This window comes from Pholis gunnellus, assembly GCF_910591455.1.
Source record: "Pholis gunnellus genome assembly, chromosome: 22".
NCBI lineage: Eukaryota > Metazoa > Chordata > Actinopteri > Perciformes > Pholidae > Pholis > Pholis gunnellus.
Window position 1 is genome coordinate 16,831,594 of NC_136549.1, and position 24,016 is coordinate 16,855,609.

Consider the following 24,016-nt stretch of genomic DNA (forward strand, 5'->3'; position numbering starts at 1 on the left):
GGTGTTTTGGACTAAAATCCAGGCTGAATATCCTGAGATCTCCACTAAAGCACTGAAACCCTGCTTCCATGTCACACGTCCTCTTTGTGAAGCGAGATGTTCTGCAGTGACAGCGATCAAAACATAACGCAGTAGACTGGTCATTGTCTCCCATCACCCCCAGATGGACCGTCTCGTTGCAGAGAAACCAGCTCCGGGCTCCACTGATTCAGCGGTATTGTGAGTAGTATTTATTTATGCATGTTTTATTTGTTTTAATGCCGATCGTATCATTTTATTTCGTCGTGTTTATCCGCCACACGTTGAATGCCGGTGTTACGTGCCTGCTGGTTTTTGAACCTACTGGTTTCCTTCCGTGCGTGTGTTGAGTTCAGCCCTCCAGGTAACCAGTTGGATGTTAGGATGTTTGACCATTCCGCTGGACAGGGTTCGAATCCAGGTTGTTGTGATCTTTCCATAAATATATTTTCTTCATACGTGGCTGTGATGTAGTGCTCACTTATACAATCGTAATCCCTGCAATTGATATAAGATGTGGTATATAGATCTCCAGCAATATGTTTGTGAATGTGTGACGAATCAGGCGACAGAGGCAGAAAACAGCTGCTGCTTTTAAGCGAACACAACACACGCACGGAAGGAAACCAGTAGGTTCAAAAACTCCTTAGGAGGTTATTCCAGACGTCCTTCAGCAACGTTTTCCAACATCCCCAGAACAAAAGCCGGCCGGCAGATGTTTACTTTTATGTATTTATCTAAATCTCTTCGTGCAATTTCACACGTGAATCATCATCTTCCTCGCTCAATTCGTTCCATAAAGCATCCAGGATCATTTCCTCCCCTCTTAAAAGCTTTAACTTAATTCAAAAACGGTGGTTACAATGTGGTGCGAAAGAAACAAACGTAGAAATGTAAAAAACCTGGATTTGTATCTGGACACAAAGAGCAGCATGTTGCTGCAGGCATTGGATCATCAGAGCTTAATAAAGAGCAGCTCCTCCTCTTGCTCTGTAGTTTGGGGAGTGAAGACTTGTTTTTATAATTTGATTTCTTGCACAACTTGCTGAATCATAGTTTACTTTCACACGGGTGTAACAGGTCAGACGGCTTCATTAAAAGTGAGAGTTCACATGAAGTGAGTGTTTCTGATCATTTGTTCATCAACTAGCGATTAACTCAAAGTTACATTAAAACAAAGGTTCAATTAAACGTACGGAATTAAACGCACTAAAAACGAGCAGTAACTTTCTGTAAGATATCATACGAACCGTTATATGAGGATACGTTGAGTTTATGGTCTCAGTCTCTAGTTTCAAGTCTTCTTCAGTACAGCATGATGTTCATTCAGTACATGATGCTCCATTTAGAGTCACACAGAGTGTGAATAGTCCTGAACTGTTGTTCAGAGAACAATAGTGGAGAAAGTGAGAAAAGCAAAAGCAGCGCTTGCTCTTCTCTCTTTACCGCTGCTGAGCAAAGCCCTTAACCTTAACCCTTCCAGTGGAGCTGCTCAGCGGCCAGCGGTCCAGATCCTGCAGAAGAGAGAGTAACTCCCAGTGACACGCCGCCCTGAATGAATGAATGAAGGTGAAAAACACCAAACCACAACCTGTGAGTCAGAGCCGACGCCACCAAGACAAGTCTGTACCAGCCGACATGGCAGAGACGGGGCTGATTAACAAAACCTGTTCCAAGTCACAATGCCCAAGTCTTAGTTACAAAACCTAGGATAAACCTTCCGTAACAAGTCCATGTCAATGAATCCTGGCAGACCAACACAAGCCCGAGTCACAAAACCTTCAAGGACCAAGACAGTCCTACAAGAGACGGGCGGATTAACAAACCTACCGGAGAGACAATTCCAAGTCGCAATGCCTGAATATCTGAAACAAGTCCAAGTCACAAAACATACTAGAAACCCTCCGTAACAATTCCAAGTCAATTAATGTAGACCAAGACAAAATCGAGTCACAAAACCTTCAAGCCAAAATCACACTGCCCACACGGCAAAGACAAAACTGCATCATAACCCACATAACACACAAGTCCAAGTCACAAAACCAACCTGACCAATAAAAGGTTGAGTTACAAAGTCTGCCCAACCAAGACAAGTCTGAGTCCAAGTCATAAAACCTACCAGACCAAGACAAGTCTGAATCCAAGTCATAAGACCTACCAGACCAAGACAAGTCTGAGTCCAAGTCATAAGACCTACCAGACCAAGACAAGTCTGAGTCCAAGTCATAAAATCTAGTCCCAAGTCTGTGACAAAGCCTCCATGACCCTTGACAAGTCCAAGTCACAAAACATACTAGGAACCTTCCGTAACAAGTCCAAGTCAATGAATCTAGTAAACCAAGACAAATTCGAGTCACAAAACCTTTAAGGCCAACTCAAGCCACAATCATAACCACAAAGACAAAACTGCATCAATATCCTACAGAACAGATCAGTCAGAAAACCTACCAGACAAATAAAAGGTTGAGTTACAAAGTCTGCCCAACCAAGACTAGTCTGAGTCCAAGTCATAAGACCTACCAGACCAAGACAGGTTTGTAACAGAAGACACGGGGCTAAATAACAAAATCTACAGGAGAGAGACAATTCCAAGTCGCAATGCACACGTAACTGACAACAAATCTAAGTTACAAAACCTACGTTCCAAGTCAATGAATCGAGTCGAGAAATTCGTGTTTCAATGTTAACATGTCAGAGACAAATCCTTTGCAATAAAAGTTGCAACGGTGACACGATTAATACAAGTCAAAGTTGCTAATGTGATAAAACTGAAACAATAACCTGCATGACAGACAAGTCAAAGACACAAGTAACAAGTCTGTCATAAAAGCCCACGGGACTCTCGGCAAGTTGGACTCACACGACCAGATCGACCACGAAATGTCAAATCAGAAGTTGGTCTTCAGATACAAGTCAGAAGAACAGTGTTGGTGTTATCTAGCCCTGCATGGATGTTTGCAGATGCACCAACCTAACAGTCACGACCTCTTCTCAGAATCCTCAGCTCACAGGAAGTCGAACCACAATTCTCCATTTTCACTTTGTTCCACTTCGTGTGGTTTCAGGTACAGAAGCTGAGATGTGCGTACAGTATTTACACTGTAAGTGTAAACGAGGCAGTTTAAGTCCCCATTTTTGTGATTGGCTCGATTAGTTTTTCATCCACAAAGAGATGCGGTGATTTAAACGTCTAAACACAGAATGGAAGACGGTTTTATTCTGTCCTAGTGGACATTTTGACCTGATTTGGTTCACAAAATCTTTTGTTGTGTTTATTTCTTGGATGATTTCTGGCGTTGTGTATGTTTGTTTTTTATTGATAATATTTATTGTTTAGATTTTGTTTTAAGTTGCACTCTTAACTGTAATTTAACTTTTTCCTTCTTTGCACTTCAGCTGCAATTTCTCTCTCGATAAATAAGGTTTTATCTGAAATAGCAGAACTGTACTTCCGTTTGAACGGAGGACTTTGTATTTGTGTCTTCACGTTGTCATGTGAAGCTTTCCTCCCTGTGGTCCCCTCCATCCTGTTAAATCTGCGGAGTCGGTGTGTATCAGTGAGACCGGAATAACTTTCCCCCGAATAAACACTTTAACAACGACACTCGTAAAATCCCAACTTCTCTGTGCACAGACCAGCACATTCCTGAACGCAGAGACAGACGGGACTGTCTCTCTGCTGCACCGCCCACGACAGAATCCTGCATTCTGATTGGTTAGCAGGTCATCAAATTGTAAATGGGGGGGGGGCATTGGGACAGCTCACCCCCCCCTTATCAAGAGCGTTGGAGAACTACGGTGGCCTACAGGTGAAGGAGCTACTTTGATCAATGCTCTGCTCTTCAACACGACTAAATACTTAGTTTTAAATACTTACTTAAATACTACTACTAAATACAAATTCTGAATTTATATTTAAAATACAACTAAATATTGTTTCTAGAGCAGCAACAGTTGTGTTTACAACAACAAAGTCACTTTATAAAATCATTCATATTTGACTTGAAACAAATAAAAAACATAAATATAAAATAAATAACATTTCCAAATCTTCAAATGATTATAATTTGTTTAACTCATCAGAGTCCGTCGTGCCAATCGCCCCAAAACTTCAGGATCATCTCCAGAGTTTGATGATCTAACGTTATAAAACGTAATATATACGTAATTATACGTAATTGCGTTTTTAAGTTTGAATCTTGTGTGTTTTTTAAGTTCAGTTTCACATAAATACGAATGATTAATAATTGACTGAAGTGGTTTTAACCAAACGTTATGTTCGGATGTCTCGTTTCCGTCAGTCTACATTATTCAAAATCAACTCACATCTACTTCATTCAAACACAACCAAACAGCTTCAAACGGTTGTCGTTTCACTTCCTGTTTGGCACCAAAACAAGTTAAATTCTACTTCTTTTGTTTCTGAATCACATTTTTAACAGGATTTAGCCGACTTGAGCTTTGTGTCTTCACCTCGTTTGATCTGTAATCCCCAGATCCAATAATTACTGCCGTCTCACACATGACACCACGTGTCTCACACGTTTGTTTTTTGTGCAGCTCTGAGGTTTTTCTCTCATCAACCTTTGTGTTTGTTCAGTTACACCTCCGAGACGACTCCTCTCTCCTTTCCCTCCTTTTATTTTTAAAAGTCTGTTATTTCGAGAGCCTTCCTAAACACTCAACAGCACTTTATATGTCCGACACTGGACGCACCTATTCCACCTATTCCACCTATTCCACCTATTCAATCTATTCCACCTATTCCACCCCTGAGAGCCGTCGTGGAGGTTCTGTTTCTCTTTTCCCTTTTTTGTCTTTGACCCAAACATTTTTTCCTCTTGGAGAGGTCAGCGGGAAGGATGAAGCCATTAACACACACACACACACACACACACACACACACACACACACACACACACACACACACACACACACACACACACACAGTGGGTATGTGAGCACTTCATAGATCTAGAGCAGTTAGAGAGGACAAACCTCTTCTTCGTCCCTGTATTTGCAAGCTCTGGTTTTCAATGGTCATGAATATTCTCTGTATTTATCTTCACCTGTAAACACTGTTTCTCTTATTTCTTTATTTGAAAATCTTAAATTAATTAAAGTTTCATGCATATAGTCAACGTTCCTTTTTGGTTTCACACAGGACACAATGTTTTTCTAGCAGGTCAACCTTCTTAATTTGGACTCTTAAAGATGATAAACCATCCTGAAGGACTAAAATAAACATATAAATTAAAAGGAAAATTAAATCTGTCACTTTAGATACTTTATCGACTGTTTTTTAGGTTTACAACCTGTTTCAACTCGTGTGTGAAAGTTCATTTACGGCTTACGTTGTTTGGCTGCAGGTCAGTTCTGTGTGTTGCAACTCTGTGTTCAGCCTCATTCACTCTGCAGTTTATCTCAGCGCACACTGCTGCACATCTTCACATCGACTGTTACAGTCGACGCACACGGCTTCCCTCTGCACCTCTGAGAGACAATCCAAAAAACTGAAGATGGGAAAAATTAACGGATGCCTAAAATGCCTCTTTATCTTCTTCAATGTGATTTCTGCAGTAAGTAAAAACACTTATCATTTTATGAGTGTTGATTTAAAAAGATGAAAACAAAGACTGTAAAGGATAAATCCACCGAAATAGAAGCTTCAGATTTAATTAAGTTATCTTTTTCTTTTCATGTGAGTTCCTTTGATATGTTATAAAAATAAGAGGGTTTGAAAAAAAGAGGAAAACAAAATGTGTGAAGTCGGTTAATTCTTAGATTTTCAGCTTTTACTAAACAAAAAATAGGGTGAAAAAGTTAATTATGCTAAAAAAACAGAGATTTGCCAGAGAAAATCAACTTTTGGGGTTTGTTATTAAAGGTTAGAAACTTTTATTATTAAAGTTTCTAAAAGTTTCTAAACTTTAATAACAAACTCCTATAAATATATATGTGTGTGTGAATTTTTCTTTTTTTAAAGTGAAGTTGTAAAAGATGAATTTTTTGTAAACAATCAGCAGGTTTAGATTTAGTTTCTCTGACTCCGTAAAGAGAAGGAATGTTGGAGACAACATCTCCTCAGCAGAGACCGGAGTCATGTTTCAGTTGGTGCACAGAACCTCTTTTATTCCGTCTTATGAAGTTTCATTCCTTTCTGCTGCAAAGACATGTTTTCATCTGCGAGGGGGCGGAGCTTAAATACTATCTAGGGGCTCCTTTTTGTTTTGCAGGAAAAATACAGAAACAGCATAAACAACATAACCTTTTGACTGAAACCCATTCTTTAAAATGTGTTTTTCCTTTTCTGAGCCCTTCACGCCCACTCTTCGTGTCCAGATGGAGACGTTTAAAAGTGTTTGCAAGATTCTGGAGTTGATCAGAGGAAGAGTTCAGTCTTTAGAGTATCCGTCTCCCTCTAGTGGCTCAAAGCAGGAAGTAAATATGAAATAAAACAAAAACCGGGCATGTATAAATTATGTAGATAGTAAACAGACTTCTGAAGTTGTGAAAACACACATTATTGCTTTTGATTTTAAGACTTTAAACTCCTCTGAGAGTTGAAACTTTTTTCCAGCCTCTTAAAACTTTTAATTAAAGACACGTTGAAATGAAAAACACATTTTCCAATTTTTAAATCTTGTGTTTTGAATATTTTCCTGTAAAACATAAACAATATGTTTATGACTCATCTTAAACTCTGGGCATTACACTTTTTTATAAATTTACAATTTAAAGTTTTGATTTTATCCTGGAAAATAGTTCTCAAGCACTTCCTTGTTTCAGCTGTTATTGGAAGTTACATAATGTTTACACTGAGTGAAATATTCAAACCCAATAAGTGTTTTTTATGGCTTAATCATCAAATGGAAATGTTTTGAAAGTCTTTATACAAATGTTCCCCAAATTAAATGTGCTTCATGTGTTAAATTACTGTATTAATAACTTAAATGTTTAAAAAATGTTCTCAGGTTGTTTGTTTTTACTTATAACTATTCTTCTACATTGTTAACGTTCTATTTCATGCACTTTCTCATTTTTTCTTTTTTTAAGAATCAATATTTTGGTGTTCAGCCTCCATACTCTGGGCTTTTAATCTTGTTAAAGCACAAACTAACTGATGTGACGTGCCTTCAGATCATCGGATGTGGGCTGATCTACGTGATGGTGAGGCTCCAGATCTACAGCAGCCAGGTAAACAACAACAACAACACAAGTAGTCAATCCAATTCCCTTTTTTACATTTTGGCATCGAAATGCAGAAAACATAAAACATAAAAAGTGTTAACATGTTTCATAAACCTATATATGCATTTGATTGAATAAAGACAACCTCAATGAAATAAGGATCAAATACAACTATCACTGTGTTGAAAGAGAACATTATTTTTTAACAAAATGCATCTTGTAATCTTTCAGAGTGTGTACTACGGGGATGTTATTCAGGCCAAATCGTAGTTAGCATATGCGCTAACGTAAAGTAAAGAAACCACAGATCTCACAAGTTTTAAACACCAAGATGAGCCAAATTTACAATGAAAATTGGTAAAATGATGACCCAAACTGTCTGTTATAAACATCCATCACAGTTTTCAGACTGACAGACTTGTTGCACACAGTTTTAGCCAGTTAGCTTAGCATAAAAACAGGAAGCAGGGGCATACAGCTAGGGTAACAATATCTGCATGCACATCGAAAGCTCACTGATTGACACTTCATATCTCATTTGTTTAATTCGTACTGAGGTTAAACACGAGTATGTCTTGGCACCAACTTTTGCTCGGAAGGCTACAACAAAACCGCACGTCTGACGCTTGTAAGGAAAACATAAACACAAGTCAGACTAAAACATGACTGGAGCTAAACCAGAAGCGGGGTCGTTGAATACCCCCTCGTTCGTCGTCTCCGTTGGATTCATGGACAGCTGGTTGCTGCCAAACATTTACTACTTACGGGACGTCGGCATATTTACTGTAATTTGACTCACAGAGTGAAACAACTAAATCAGAGTCAGATGTGAACAACAGTTTTAACAACAAAGTTTAAGGTTAAGGGGGGGAGGAGGTTACAGGGCTTATTTGTGTTGATTACTTTCAAGAAATGACATAAAACAGGATTCTGAGAACTTTGTAAAACAGCATAAACACTATGAACGTAAGGTTTTTGGATTATAACAAAAACAGATGGTTTGTGAAAATAAAGACTGATTTTGTTACACAGAACATCACATGTGTCTGAAAATACAAAGCGCCTGTTTAGAAATGTTTGAACCAAATGGAGGTGAAGGATTCAGAGTGTATATAAGGACACGGGCAGCTGCCACGACGTAGTGGAGACTTGCATTCCTTTTCTTAATGCAAAGCATATGTGGCCTGGTGAAGATTTTCCACTTGCAGAAAAAAACAGGATGCCCGACAATGTTGTAACAAACTACTGGGGGCTGCGTGGTATTCAGCCCATCAGCTCTTTGAGTTAAACTAATCATATTTATGTTCCGTTTCGACAACGAATCCCATTAAAAGCATGTTTGAGTTGGTGAGGAATTCACTTGTGATGTTATTCAGTCTAAAAACACTTGTTAAGTAGTTTTACTTATTTTGTCCGACGTCCACAATGAAACTCTCAATGTAAACCTCCAGCATTATTTACTTTGAATCATTAGATCAAAAACACCCAAACACTGTTTTATGGGCGACAAACATCATCTCACTTCACTTAGAATAGAATAACACAATACTTGTCATTTTTTTCAGTTGATCAATAAGTCCTGGAAGATGTATTTACTTCAATGAGGCTCAATGTGCTGCCTAAAGTAATGGAACGTAATTGTTAAAAGTTTGTGTTTTTACGAAATTAGTGAAAATAATGTGTGCATTACCGTCTTTGCTATAATTCACTATTATGTAAAGCTGTGTTTTGCATGTATGGTTGAATTTTGCTATAGAAACAATGTTTATTATTGGCATTTTGTTACATCGTGGTTAAGTTAAGGAAACTTCCAGGTTAGATATCTAGCACTGCAATAAGAGAAAGTAGATACACAGAATTTACAGATTCACATTTAGTTTTTGTTGTTGTTGACTATAAGTAAAATGTAGAATAATGCCAGCCTTATTATGAAATCCACTTGTTAGAGATTAAATCTTTGGATTAATCCAGTGTTTGTGTTTCATTGTCCTGTCATGGCGGAGCAGCTGGCCGAGTATGTGGACACGAGCATGGCTTGGGGTTGGGTGTTTGCCATCGGCGTCTTAGGCATCTCCATCTTGGGAATCGTTGCAGCATGCACCGAGAAGCTAATCATCCTCAGAATAGTACGTACAACATGTCAAACTCATAAAAATATATATATATTTTTTAGTTAATTTGATCATTTCAAGATAATCAAGCCACAATCAGCAAAAGAAAATATATCTTTGAATGTTGTTTCATTTACAGTTTGCAGCCTTCATGGGGATTGGATTGATCATCATGATGATCTTTGGCATCGTTGTGGTTGTCTTCAGAAACAAGGTCATCTATTTATCTAACTACCCTCCTATTAATCTATCTTGATGAAAATGTTTGTCTCCCTATCTTGATCTTCTCTGTTTTAGTATGCTAAAGTTCTTTATTTACCTTGAGGCTAATGTTTTCTCTATCTTCCTCGATGTTAACATTCTGTCTACCTTTCATGATGCTCACTCTCTACCTTGATGCTGAAGTCTGCTCTATGTACCTTGATCTAACTTGATGCTAATGTTCTCTCCATCTACGTTGATGATATAATGTTCTCTCTATCTACATTGATGATATAATGTTCTCTCTATCTACGCTGATGATATAATGTTCTCTATCTACGTTGATGATATAATGTTCTCTCTATCTACGCTGATGATATAATGTTCTCTATCTACGTTGATGATATAATGTTCTCTCCATCTACGTTGATGATATAATGTTCTCTCTATCTACATTGATGATATAATGTTCTCTCTATCTACGCTGATGATATAATGTTCTCTATCTACGTTGATGATATAATGTTATCTCCATCTACGTTGATGATATAATGTTCTCTCTATCTACGTTGATGATATAATGTTCTCTCTATCTACGTTGATGATATAATGTTCTCTCTATCTACGTTGATGATATAATGTTCTCTCTATCTACGTTGATGATATAATGTTATCTCTATATCTACCTTTATGCTAAAATTCTCTATTAATACCTTGATGTTATGCTTTCTCTATCTATCTTTGGCTAATGTTCTCTAACGTTCTCTCTCTACCTTGATGCTAACGTAACTGTGATGCTAACATTATGTCTATATTTACCTTGATGCTAACGTAACTGTGATGCTAACATTATGTCTATATTTACCTTGATGCTAACGTAACTGTGATGCTAACATTATGTCTATATATACCTTGATGCTAACGTAACTGTGATGCTAACATTATGTCTATATTTACCTTGATGCTAACGTAACTGTGATGCTAACATTATGTCTATCTATACCTTGATGCTAATGTTCTCTTTTGATGCTTACATTCTCATTACTTATATCTTGTTGCTAACATTCTCTCTATCTATGCTTTGTCAGCTCTTTCTCTGTCTTTCTTGGTGCTTATTTTGCTCTAACGTTCTCTTTATCTACCCTGATTCTAACATTCTGTCTTTTGTTCTATCTTTCTTAATGCTAATGTCCTTTCTATCTACCGTGGTGTTAATGTTCTCTTTATCTACCTTGATGCTTACATTCTGTCTATCTTGATGCCAATGTTCTCCGTATCTAGATGCTAGTTCTTCTTTACTCTTAAGTATTTTGATGCTAACATATTGTGTTGTGTCTGTCTATCATGATGCTTAGTTCTCTCTGTGTCCTGATGCTAATATTGTTCCTTCTGTTCTTGTAGGTCAAAGATATGTTTGACAGCACCTCTGCTGAGAAGGCAAAGTCCTACATAGAAGACGACAAAGCAAGAGGGATGCTTGAGGATATACAGAAAACTGTAATGTTGTCTGTTTAATTATTAAAACCTTAAGAGTGTAGTCTAACTACTCTTCCAGCACGAATGCTTTACAGTCGACATTATCTATAAGGTTTTGATTTGTGATTTGGTGTTATATTTATTTCTCTTTCACTCTAAACTTCCTTTTCCCGTTGAAGACCATTTCCGCTTGTTGAAACTCTCTCCCCTGATTGCAGCTTTATTGCTGTGGATTGCTGAGCTATGAGGACTGGAATACGACCATCCCCAACAGCTGTGATTGCGACCTTGCAGTTGGAGGTGGATACCAACCATCCGGAGCATCAGGATATGAATGTATATCCAGACCTAAGGTTAGTTTTGTAAAATGAAACTGGAAGATCAAGTTTATAAATATAGGTATTCAGTGAGCCTCATCTCATGAGAAAGCTTGAGTTCATGTGCAAAAGTAAATTATAGTTGAGGACCTTGTGTACTCAGACGATACTAAACCCTAAATTCCCTAAAAACCCTGGGGTTACTTTCTTAATAGAATATGAACAGTATTTGAAAAATGATAAATGTTTAGAAGTTACAGGTAATACTGGAAGAACTAAGGAGTCAGTAAGCTTCAAACAAACTAGTCCGTTGTCCATTCAAGTGCAAAAGTATTTATACTTTTGTCAAACACATACTTTTGTCTTTTTTTATTGCTATGATCATATCTTGCTATTGTTTTCTTGCAGGGATCCAGCGGCCCAGACCAAATCTTTAAACAGGTATTCAATCAATCAACCAACCAATCAAGGCACCATCCAATTCACCAGTCAGCGATGTTTCCACATAATGACCTTTCTCAATCTCTTCTGTTGCAGTCGTGCAGGGACACAGTCTTTTGGTGGTTCAACATCATCTTCCAGGTCATGATGGGCTTCTTCTTTGGATTGGCGGTCACAGCTGTAAGCTCCTTTGAGTTTTATCAAGTTCTGTGACTGCATCAGTCTTTGAAGGATCCAAAAACCGTGCTTTAGTGTTTTGTCTCTAACTTTTTTTCAACATTTGCTTCAGCTCGTCTCATTGGTGGACAAAGCTATGGAGTAGGTCAAGGAATCGCGTAAAAGAAAGTCTCAAGTCAAGTGCAAGTTCTAAACTTTGCATTTTGAGGTCTTTACTTTTATTCTTTACCACCCTAAAGGACAAAAGAGCCAACGCTGTACGATGCAGATTGTTTATTGATTTTAAGAGAAAACTAAACCGCTGTCAGATCTAGGGTAGCAAGTTTCTGTTGCCTTGCTGACTGTGCCCAAGGCTTCTTGATTTCATGTTTGCGGAGTACTTAATACTTAGCTCTTGTTAGTTAATGTTAGTGTTAGCCCCAGCTGCCCATACAACTTCATTGCTAGCCTCATAAGGGTTGAGTTCAGCTTTTGGATCGATTTTGTTATGTTGTGCAAAGCTTTGGCCTCAGGTTGGGTTTTTGGTTTGGTTACTTTCAAAAGTAATTGAATAAGAAATGTTTCTTGTGCAGCCAATGCTTCATGTTAGCTTGTTGAGCTAATGCTGAGGATACTTATTGTAGGAAACATTCAAATCTTAATTTAAAGTGGGAAAAAACAACCAGCTCCCATTTTGAAGTTGTATTTTAGTTTGAAGACTATTAGACCGAGCTATTAAACCAACAATATGCTGACAATAAACCAAACAACATTTAAAAAAAAAGGTCTGTATAATAGCTGTTGGCCTCCAGTCAGAACTTAAATTCTTAACAGTTGATTGGACGGATTGCTTGCGTAAAGTCTCTTACTTCTGAATTACCTGCACTGGTCACCTGTCTGTCTTTCTAACTGAGTACCCGTCTTTACAGCTGCTGGGCCTGCTGGTCTCCATTCTGATGATCCATCAGGTCAGACGTCACGACAGCGGCGGAGGAGCGTCCATGGCCATGAAGTCCTACTAAAAGAAACCCTTCAACCCCCTGACCCCTCCCGTTTAACCTCTGCACTGAAACAGGAGGACTCAGTGGTACGCGACCACTTCTTCTTTACTTTTTTTAATGTAATTTCTCTCAGAGTGGCAGGATGTGTGTGAGACGGAGAGACCACGGGGCATTCTGCAGGAAGATTACATTTGAGAAGTTTTCTTTACTTCCAGCTTTCTATAGCAAACATTTATTTTTTTGTGTTTTTTTTTAATCTCTTTTGTGTTATTCATGGTCTTATGTAACAGAGACGTATTGTAGAATAGAAGCACTCAACCTTCACCACATCTGACTATACAGCTTCATTAACCCGGGGAGGTCGTAACACCCAGAGACTTTAAAAAGCAACAGTATTGTCTTAAGCCATCAACTTCATTGATTTTGCTGGTTTAAAGCTCGGTGTTGTCAGATCTCTAGTTAGAGTTGATTGTACATTTATTATATCAGTTTTTTGTTTGTCCAGAGATTAGTTCAGCCTTTGTTTAAGCCGAGCTTAGCACAAAGACTCCGAGTAGGATGGGAACTGCTAGCCTAGTTTTAAAACTCTGTGTTATTATTCCTTAAATCCAACCAAAATCTGCACTCTCGAGAATGTTTTATTTCTGAAGGGATTTCCAAAGAATAGTCACCAACAAACCTCCTCGGGGTTAAATGATCAGTTCAGAAGTACACTCAAGCTGTCAGCTGTATGTGTTGTAAAAAAAGAAGTACAATGAACTTGTGTATTTTTTCATGCATATGTGTATATCTATGTAAAGCGCTTAAGTCATGTGAAAGGGAAACGCTCCGCTGAGCCTCTGCCATGAAGTGAAGACCTGTTTCCACGCGGCTAAATGGCAAATCCTGACATTTTCATAATCCCAGAAGAGAGCCGGTGACGTTGGGGAGATGGAAATCCCAACAACACTTGCAGCACTGAAAACCAAAATTAGAGCATAAGCTTAGTATAAAAAGCATCTGTGTCATTATAATTGTTCATGTAGAACACATCACTACCGTTATAAAAAAAAAAAGCACGATGATTAAAATGGAAAACAAATACTGTGACAGGATCTGTTTTATTGTGAAATCTGTACTCGTATCATTTCAGAATAAATTTAAGAGACTGTGAACATGCACCACTGTGATCTAATGTGATCAGTACTTCCTCTCCTTTGGCTTATTTGCTCCATAACATAACAGGCTCATGGAGGCCAATGGAGAGGTTTAAAGGGAAGAGGGAGGCGGCTTAAAGGCGTTAACAGAGGAGTAGAGCGGGACGGTTAAAGGGTTCGAGGGGTTGATCACCGGTGATCGCTGCACGGCGCTTAGATTTCTGTCCGACTTTGCTCTGACGTCACAGTTGACTGAATGACCCCAGGGCATGATGGGAAACGCCTGGCTGTCACCAGATTGAAGAGCTGATTGGCTCTTAGTTTTGACAACAAACATCATGTTTATCCTAATTATTCTGCGTATTGTAATATTTAACGCTAGATTGTTAGCTATTAGTCTCATGTTGTGCAATGAAGGTTCAATCTAAAAACATATCTTTTGTGATTTATAATAATAAAGATTATTTATGTGGCAAAAAGTGTTTTAGGAGGCAGACAAATGAATAAAGGATCGAATACAATACCAGATACAAACACATTTATACAAACACAAATAAATCCAAACAAGGACAGTATGACACATAGCTGTTCTTTTAGGGTTTGTGAAGATTTAAGTGTTGCAGTCTGATTGAAGGATTGTGAACAGGTGTGCAGGTGGAAGTCAGGCGACGGCCATCATTAATATTATGGGTAACACCTGCGCCTTTTGTTAGCAAAGCTCTGAAACCATTGAAACAGCGGATTCATGCCCATGGTTTTAAAATAAGAAACTCCCCCGTCACTTATAAGTGTAGTGCTCGTGTGTCCGGATACTTTTGGCCACATGGCCTCCTCACAGAGTGAACCAGCAGCCTTTAGATGGCAGTGCACACCAGAGAACAGGCAGCGTGACTCACATGTGCAGAGGAACACTTTATCTTTATGATGCAGGCACAGATCACACTGGTGTGAATGAACCGGGGAAGAAGATAAACCAGTCATAAAGGACTAGTGGTTAAAGTCAGTCTTTTTGTTGATGTGGAGGCAGCAGCGCAGGATTCACGTTTCTTATCTCCTCTTGGTCCCACCGCTGTGTCAACACCCAGGATACTCAAACACAACCAGAGCAGTGAGATTTGGTTTCAGTTACTGACAATCTGCTCTTTTTAAAAGCTGAGAGGGGAGAGCACAAAGCTGCACAGGTGTCCACATTCAATTCTCTGACCTTTTCCTCTGACAGGTGAGTTCATGCTCGAGTATTTTATAGCTTCCCCGTTCTCCAAACACAAGTCACCTCCTTCTCTATCTTGAATGCAGCTTCACAGTGAAGTGGCGCTGTGTCGTCCAGCTCCGTCCCCTAAAAACGAGGTTCCCGTACAACAAAACCGCTTCAGTGAATTTGAAGGGAAACGTATTTTGTCCCCTTTGGTGGTGGAAGGGTAAAAGTGTGTTTTAATTATAATTAATGATTTTATAGGAGAAACATATCCAGGGGAATTAAGACAAATAATAATTTAATTATAGCAAGTTTTGTCTTTTAGCGTTTTGGGCGTTATCTATAGAGCGGTCCACAATTATTAATTATTATAAAGTCAAAAACCTTCACATTTCCTTGGGGGAGGACCCTCAAACGCAACATCTCATCAAAGCTGTTATTCACTGTAGAAATGAAGAATGTTTCTTTATCCTGCTGCATAATAATTACGAATAATTAGCTCGCAGCCTGTCTGCCAAGCTGCTGTTGATTCATGCCTGTAGGCGTCCGATAATATATTATATAGCAATACTATTGGCAACAAATTACACAGGAAAGCACTTTAAGTATTAACACTATGGGTAAATATACAAACACATTACCTTAACCCAATAATGTTTCAGTTGGAATAGTATTACAGGCATTACTATAGAGGATGCAAGAGTTTATCACTGTTAAAAAACGACTTAATCTGGGAGAAAATACGTTTCCGTTGAAACGTAATTGAGAGCGCACTTTAGCTGTATAGGAAGGTCATTAATAGTTGTGCCAGGATCACCAGTGAAACGCTTCTTTAATGAAGTTGCTCAGCATCCAGGTTTCATCCTCAGGCTTATGGGAATTTCTTTTTGTGTCTAATTAAACCGGAGGGAAAAACACTCATGGCGCCTCATGTTTAAGGTTGTGTTTGTTGCTTTAAGTTGCGTTTTTCTCCTGGAGGCTACGTGTGCATACATGAGTTTTTATTTTGACCACATGTGAGAAGCCTCGGGCAGTTTCACTATACGGGCCTTTTGCCAGCGATGACTGTCCAGAAAATACGCAGCTGAAAACTCTCACAGAGAGAAACATTACTCTGCTGTTCATGGTTTAAGAAAGGACCAATGAATGCCCAGTTGGTTTATCATCCTTCATTTATTAGCATTAAACACAATTTACATGTGGAAGACTATACAGCGTCTTCTGCTGACAATTATGAATCCAAAGGATCAGTTTAGGGTTGTTTACTGCTTTTCAATTTGCTTCCTTGAATGAACAAACTCGTTAGCGTACACGAGTGATTCACCGTTTGAAAATGTTGCTGCGTCCACCGACGTCTCGTGCGACTGGTCCAGTCGTGTCGTAGGATTCCTGTAAAGAGAGTCCTCCTCTTTCCACAATTTGACTGAAGATTTTTAACACCTTCATGCGGCTTAAAGTGACAGCTGTGATGTTATGAAGTGAGGTTGAATGAGGTTCTTCTCCACAGTCAGTGTTTTACGACAGTAGATAGAGAAACAGACAGGATGTGGACGTATTTTAAACACCTAAAACAGTCTATATTTATTTAAGTGTACGCTATTTTTAGAATATTTTCACCTCTTTACCTTGCTGTCAGACCTGAAGCCGTTGTCTATTCTCAGTTCAAATTGACCAGAACACCAGTTGGCTCATGAAAAATATAAGAAATATAAAGTTCATGCAAAATCAATATTCTATTCAGCATATAATCATCATCATGGTGTGGTGGAAATTGTATTAACCTCCCTGTGAGAAATAAACATGATGAGAAACTCTTTAAGTATCTTATTGAAAAGGCACTTAGTTGCTCCAGCTGAATGATCAGAGCTCTTTCTCCACGGATGGTTCGGAGGTCTAACAGCGAGTCAAGAGTGTATACGATCCTCACAAGCTGAACCGCCTCTTCCAGCTGCACGCTATCTCGTCGAATTATTTTCAGCAGAGAAACAAGAGAGAGTCTGAGGTTAATTCATTTGGCACATCAACCCTGACCTCTGCTGCGATGCTCATATTAAGCCCCTTGTCCTGATTTCTTCTTTTTAAAACATTCTAAAAAATATGTTTATCCTGAAGTTATCCATGCTTTTATCTCATCCTGTTTGGACACCTGCAATTCAGGTTATTGCAGCTTAAAACTGATTTCTGTGTCGTTGCTAAAACGGATCCAAACTGCAGCAGCAAGGAGCTCATAAGACATTTGATGACAGCCAAACAGTGGAGTTCAGGAATGCGTGTTGCAAATTCCTTCATAGGATCATCGGCAGACTTGCAGGTGTGTTAGTTTACTGTGAATGAAGTTTACAAGCAGCGGTGATGAGGCAGCGAGCAATGTAGCAGTTCCAGTTTATAACAAAAGAGCGAGCGATTGATTGACAGGTTGACCTGACTTGTCTTCTCATGTTTCAATGGATATGTAGTCACCCTGAACAAACACTCCACTAATGTTCATATATTGCACAGGGTTGCACAACTAAATGCAAGTTGTAGTCCCTTTATGCTACACGAGGACAAAACATTTTGTATGTACTATAACTAAGACTATCAAGCGTTCACCACATAGACCATTTTGACCCGTCACAGTAGGAAAAGCACAGGTGTAAAATATCTAATCATAGATGGCTGAGTTCCATTTAACTATGTCAGTTTTTGGGTCATGTTGTGGCTTAGGGGGACACTTGAATAGATGGGAGCCATTGCTATATTGTCATTAGTGACATTTCCTTCTGTGACAAGTAGTGCAAATAGCCTATTTGCAATGACGACCTTCATCATATTAGATTTAACAAATACCAGAAAAACCTGACTGTTCCTATAAAATCACCAGTTTCTGAGCACTGCCATTGTGCCCAAGGCATCATTAATGTCACTAGTCCCACATCCCAAATGTCTAAATCATTGATCAAGTTGGTAAACTTGTTACATTCCCCCCGTTGGTTTGGTTTAGTTTTGCACAGAAAAAGATTAAAACGAACCAAAGTGCATCACTTAAAAGTAAAAATGTTCACTCCGCTCGTTGGTTAGGTGTGTCTGGAGTGGAAGAAAGAACGTGCTTTGTTGCTAATCTAGGTCACGTTCAAACCACAAACATTCCAGAATGTTGTTGTGACCGGACTTGGATCGTTTCCACTGAAGGGTATCGGTGCTTAGTTTTTGGTTTGCACAAGCTTACGATTGCAGTGTTCAGATCTGCCCTAAAGAATTGTACCAAGGGGGAAAATGTACCAGAGTCCGATTCAACCGCACTAAACAACGTTTGAAAATGCACTTAGAAAAAGATTATTTAACACAGCAAATTTAAGGACAATGACAAGACAGAATTTAATCACTGCCTCTGTGAAAACCGTGACACAAATTCATTTTTTCAATAAATCACTGCGAACGATGCTAGAAACGATCAAAGGGGCAGAGTTGACGTTATCATCGTAGAGACCAGGACTGAAGAATGGGTGGAGTTTCTCGGTGAAGGGGCAGCCGGTGAAGGAGTAGATCAGAGCTGCAGTATCTACGTCATAGAAGGAGACCAGACCCTCCTCGTAATCCACGAACACTCCCACCTTCTGTGGCTTTGAGTTTAGAGAGAGAGGAAGAGGAGAGCCGACAAGAGCAGCGTATTCTTCTCCATTTTTCAACCATATGGTCCAGTGGCCGTTGTCTGGGCACAGTGGGATTATTCCCTTTCTTTTGATCGACATGTTGGCGACTCCTAAAGTCCATCTAGTCTTCTCTTTAACTTGAGCCTCAAAGTAAAATCTTCCAGAAGAGAAACTCTGTTTTCCCAAGATACAGCAACTCGGATTAAATCTCTTAGGATTGTCTGGGAGATTCTTTTTCACAACACTATGATACACTTGTTTGCCATCATCGGACAGGATGAGAGCACTGTGTGCTGTATCGGGATCCAGAGTCACATCCACGGCAAACAGCTGGACCCTGTACAGCTCGGCCTCGTGGAGCAGCTTCTTCATCTCTTTGCCGAGGTTCTCCTCTAGTTGATCCACAGCTGTCCTCACTGTCCCCTCAAATGATGGCTGCTCGATGCTGACTTCTTTCCAGTCCTTGGTGGGTGCAGAAGTATCCAGGGACGCAACGCCTTGCAGGAAGTGGAGGTGGTCTTTGGTGCGTGAGAGCTGCTCCACCTCAGCGCGTTTCCTGATCAGCTCAGAGATTTCCTGCTCCAGCTCTTGGACGAAGCCTTTGGCCTGCTTCTCGTTTGTATTCTGGGTCACTTCAATCGTCTCGATGAGCTCCGCCTGGGTTCTTTCCAAAGACTGTATCAAAGCGTTGAAGACCTGAACCCCAACTGCCATCTCTCTGTCTGCAGCTTCCTTGCTGAGCTTTGCCGTGTGTTTGATCTCCTGAATCTTCAATCGTCTCTCCTGGATCATCCGGTGAATTTTGGCCTCTCTCTTCCCCAGCTCGGCCTTCTTTTTCTCAAATTGCTCTTTCAGCGGAATGACTTCATGCAATTTGTGGTCTAAAACCGGACATAGCATGCACACGCAGATCTGGTCGGTTTTGCAGAAGAGCTCCAGAGGTTTATCGTGAATCGTACACATCCTACATTCCAGGTTCTCCACAGGATCACTTAGCTGATGTCTTTTCAGGCGTGAAGCCGTCAGATGTGGCTGCAGGTGAGCGTCGCAGTAGGAGGCCAGACACACCAGGCAGGACTTTGCAGCTTTTCTTTTGGTTTCGGTGCAGATGTCACAGGGAACATCTCCTGGTTTGGCAGCTTGTTGATCCGAGCTGCTCCTTCCAGCTGACTCTCTGAACTGAGCCGACATCTCAGATATGAAAGTATTGATTCGCAGATCGAACCTCTTATAGTAAGGGAATTTACATGAGGGACACTGACACTGGTTGCTACTGTCCCAGTGTTGTATGACGCAGTTTTTGCAGAAGTTGTGGCCACATGGTAACGTGACTGGATCAGTGAACACATCCAGACAGATGCCGCACAGAAACTGCTCTTCAGTCATCATAAAGCTGGCAGACGACATGTCGACAGTCTAAAACCAAAAGCTTGACATTACAACACTGTCATTACACAAACACAAACATACATGCATAATGCTAAATATAAAAAAAGAATTATTTGTATATGATGTAAAAGACTTTCTTATAGGAGACGTGTCAAATGTGAACTTAAAATAAAAAGAAACACTCTGAACTGTGCATGTTATTGGCCATGGTTACATTCGTCTTTTTAATGCAACTTCTGTGATCGGATGCACCAGATGGGAACTTCGTTGTCAAAGAAGCGTCTGTAAAACGCTGGATGAACACATTTCATTTCCTAAGAATTCCTCACAATAAAAGCCCCCCCCCCGTTATTTTTGCTACTTCCTCCCTGCAGTAGTAGAAGATTTGTTTTACTGCAGAAAATCTGCTAACAAAGCTCCTGTAATTCACTGATGAAAAGTCATTTCCTATTGATTCTTCACAATAAACAGTTATTTTTGCTCCCTGCAGTATTGGTAGCCTTGTTTATTGAAGAATTGCTGCAAACAAAGCTCCGCAAATTCGCTGATAAACACATTTTCCGATTAATTCATCACACTATATGTCCATACATTTTATTTTGAAACAGCAAAATTAGGAAATGTTGGGTTTTCCATCAGCAGTAACTGAACAGGACACATTTTTCCTCATATCTTCCCTTCGCCCTCATGTGAGGGAGGAAGATGATGGAGATCTACTTTTGATCAAATTGTCCAGATTGTGTCCACATGCTGTCCACACCTCACTGAGATCAGAACCCAACGTGGGCCAGGCCACTTCGGCATGTGGTCTGGCTCTCGGAGCGCACAGTTCTTTACAGTTAATGCTCCCTGGTGCGATCGAATGACGAGAGTATAGCATTCAAAAGACAAGTGTCACCCTGGGCCCTGATGGCTTTTTTAGAAACACCAACTGTACTCACCAATGTCGGGGGAGGACTTCCTCAAAGGCCCGGAGAAGAAAGTAAAATATTTCTTGGTAATTGTTCCGTCTTGTGCAGGACCTTCTTGGTAGAATGCTCACAATGAGTGGTTTAGTCTTCACCTCTCTATGCAGGTAAACCAGTTTGGGTGTTACTGGGAAGGAAGTAAAGACATTCTCTGTTGTTCACTCCTCCACATTCCTCTTCTGTTACGACTCAGGTCCAAGTTCAGGCAAATATGCTTTTCATTAGGGGAGGTCCACGTTAATCAACAATTCAGTTTCCACCTCAATTTGCATTTGCTGATGAACTGTACTGATATTAGGCCACAAAATGGTAATATTTCAGATGTAAAATCCACTCTTGAGCTAATTCTGGCACATTTACATTGAGGTGTAATGATTATTCATTCATTGTATTGATTAATGTGCCCTGTCCGTGGTAAATAAAGTAAATCAATAAAATAAAAACAATGTAAACGGGTCAGAGTTAGCTAGAGAGCTTGTCGGTTGTCTCTGGGCAGGTTATTACAGTTAAGTGGCCTAATAATAATAATATCATTGCAATTCAACAGCAAACACTATAGTACAACACTGTACAGCATAATATGATACAATACAATAAATAAGTGACAAAAGTAGCAGATATGTTAAAACAAAGAGAGTATGTAACAGCAGGTGAGTTAGTGAGTGTGTTCAAAGTTTATATAAACACGGTAAAGGAGTGTTAAAGGTGTTTGAGGTCTTAACACTCCTAAACAATGTGTGTGTGTGTGTGTCAAAGGTCCGCCCCCTTCACTCTTTAATAGTGAGAGGGTGGAGCTTCACACACACCTGAGTCCATCCATCTCACACACACACACACACACACACACACACACACACACACACACACACACACACACACACACACACACACACACACACACACAGCCTTGCTGTTGTCATTTCAGGTTGTCGGTCTCATTCTTGAATGACATTAATAACCTCGCTACATGAGTGTGTGTGTGTGTGTGTGTGTCTGCATTGACCCTCATTTCGTAACGGCTTCTCTAATATGTTGTGAATTTAAAACGACACCGACACCTCTAATATATTCTTAATGACCTGTTGTAATGTATTTTGTGCGTGTAATAGGTTTTAAATGGATGGGCTCCTTCAGATTGCACGTGTGCGACAGGCTACCGGCCATCGAGCCGCTACGCTAGCTGACACACAGCAGAGCAAATGAGAGAGGCTCAGACACAGAGAGAGAAATCACAATATTTATTATTATATATGGCTGTTTGGGTTCGTTTGTCCTTCTCTTTTCTAAGTCTAATACTGCTGAAATAGTATTTCACGTTGATGTCTGTCAGTTAATGTTGAAGTGTCTTAAAGCTGCATTCTCTCTAGTGTCCACCAGGGGGCGACTCCTCTGGTTGTATAGAAGTCTATGAGAAAATGACTCTACTTCTCTCTTGATTTATTACCTCAGTAAACATTGTAAACATGAGTTCACTACTTCAGCACCACGGACAGCGCCTTATATTTATCAATATACAACACAATAATGTGGCCGACTGACATTTGAGAGTCGTGGTCGGAGCCATAGATTCTAACTTTACAAGTTCATTCTCGTGAACGCAATATCTCAGGAACGCCTTGAGGAAATGTCTTCAAATTTACCACAAACATTCCACCGCACTCAAGGAAGAACTGATTTGAATGTTCAAAGGTCAAGATCCCATTATGTAGCCTCACCTCCTTCCCATTCTCAGGAACACGATAAATCTGGAATTTCTTGAGCAAATGTCTTCAACTTTGCCTCAAACGTCGACTAACAGATTCGGTGGTCAAACTGTGGCCTCACAAAACACGTATTGGGCCATAAATTCAAGAGTTCATATGCTAATTACACAAATGTAATACAAACAGACACAATAACGCAGTGAAAGACGACTGGTTGGCGGAGGCAAAAACAACAGAGAGGTGGTAATTCTAGTTCTTAGATGAAACTGGGTCGGTTGCTTCTGATCTCGCCAAGAGCTGCTGAAGTGGAGATTTATCATCAGAGTCTGAGAACAAACTCATTTAGAGAAAACGTCCTTTAAAGAGACATTTAGTTACATTACAGACAAAACAGCTAAATGTGTACTTTAGATGTTTGTGGCCTGCGCTCTATAATGTCACCTGACTTTTGTCTTAGTTGGACAGTCATTAACATTTACATAGATTAACATTAACATTTACATGCACATTAACATTTACACCTCGTTAACCTTTTGTGTTCAGAATGACTTTGTTTTTTTGTTGTGTTTAATTCTTCTGTGTGAAACAAATCATTTAACGTCGTACAAACACCGTTCGTCCTCAGTTCTCAGCCTTTAGCTTGTTTTTGATACCCACATTTACATATATGTAAATTACATATCATATGTAAATTTAATTTGTGGTTCTCAGGATTCCGTATGCGACGTGTTCTCCATATGAATAAACTGTATTCTGTGTGAGTAAATTCACTTTAACTGTACGTCCTGAAACATCTACTGACTGACAAAAGATTGAATGGATTTTACGGTTGAGAGGACGGAGAAATGAAAATTGTGAAAGAAAGAAGAGGGGGAGGAAAGGTGTGTGTGTGTGTGTGTGTAATGAGGCCTGACTTGGTTAATACGTCAAGGCGAGGTTTGCTTTCTGATGCCAACACACACACACACACACACTGAAAGTGATTCTTTTAAACAGCAGTGGTGAAATAAAATCACAGCGATGAATCAACCGCTTGCTTTACAGTCTGAGGAACGTAATAATATCTCAGGTTTTTCTGCGA

General features: G+C 39.6%; 2 protein-coding genes across 2 annotated transcripts; one reads left to right on the forward strand and one right to left on the reverse strand.

Moving 5' to 3' along the window:
• The first annotated feature begins 5,443 nt into the window (after positions 1-5,443).
• Positions 5,444-14,072, forward strand: LOC306713775 (CD63 antigen-like). Its single transcript, XM_079183602.1, has 9 exons — positions 5,444-5,597; positions 7,159-7,215; positions 9,216-9,335; positions 9,460-9,534; positions 10,923-11,018; positions 11,216-11,350; positions 11,723-11,755; positions 11,852-11,935; positions 12,841-14,072. Exons 1-9 carry the CDS (start codon positions 5,538-5,540, stop codon positions 12,931-12,933), a joined length of 753 nt encoding a protein of 250 aa, XP_079039728.1. The 5' UTR covers positions 5,444-5,537; the 3' UTR covers positions 12,934-14,072.
• Positions 14,073-16,504: 2,432 nt separating this feature from the next.
• LOC306713768 (E3 ubiquitin-protein ligase TRIM39-like) lies at positions 16,505-21,325 on the reverse strand. The gene is made up of 2 exons (XM_079183594.1): positions 21,206-21,325; positions 16,505-20,291 (listed from the first exon to the last, which is right to left on the reverse strand). The coding sequence occupies exon 2, from the start codon at positions 20,280-20,282 to the stop codon at positions 18,636-18,638; it is 1,647 nt and encodes a 548-aa protein (XP_079039720.1). The 5' UTR covers positions 20,283-20,291; positions 21,206-21,325; the 3' UTR covers positions 16,505-18,635.
• Positions 21,326-24,016: the final 2,691 nt, after the last annotated feature.

What these genes read in the sequence shown, in the direction of transcription:
- LOC306713775 (XM_079183602.1), top strand. Translation starts at nt 5,538, where the DNA reads ATGGGAAAAATTAACGGATGCCTAAAATGCCTCTTTATCTTCTTCAAT. An exon ending in CAGACCAAATCTTTAAACAG is followed by an intron (nt 11,756 to 11,851) that starts GTATTCAATCAA and finishes CTTCTGTTGCAG; the next exon opens with TCGTGCAGGGACACAGTCTT. An exon ending in TTGGATTGGCGGTCACAGCT is followed by an intron (nt 11,936 to 12,840) that starts GTAAGCTCCTTT and finishes CCGTCTTTACAG; the next exon opens with CTGCTGGGCCTGCTGGTCTC.
- LOC306713768 (XM_079183594.1), bottom strand. Translation starts at nt 20,282, where the DNA reads ATGTCGTCTGCCAGCTTTATGATGACTGAAGAGCAGTTTCTGTGCGGC.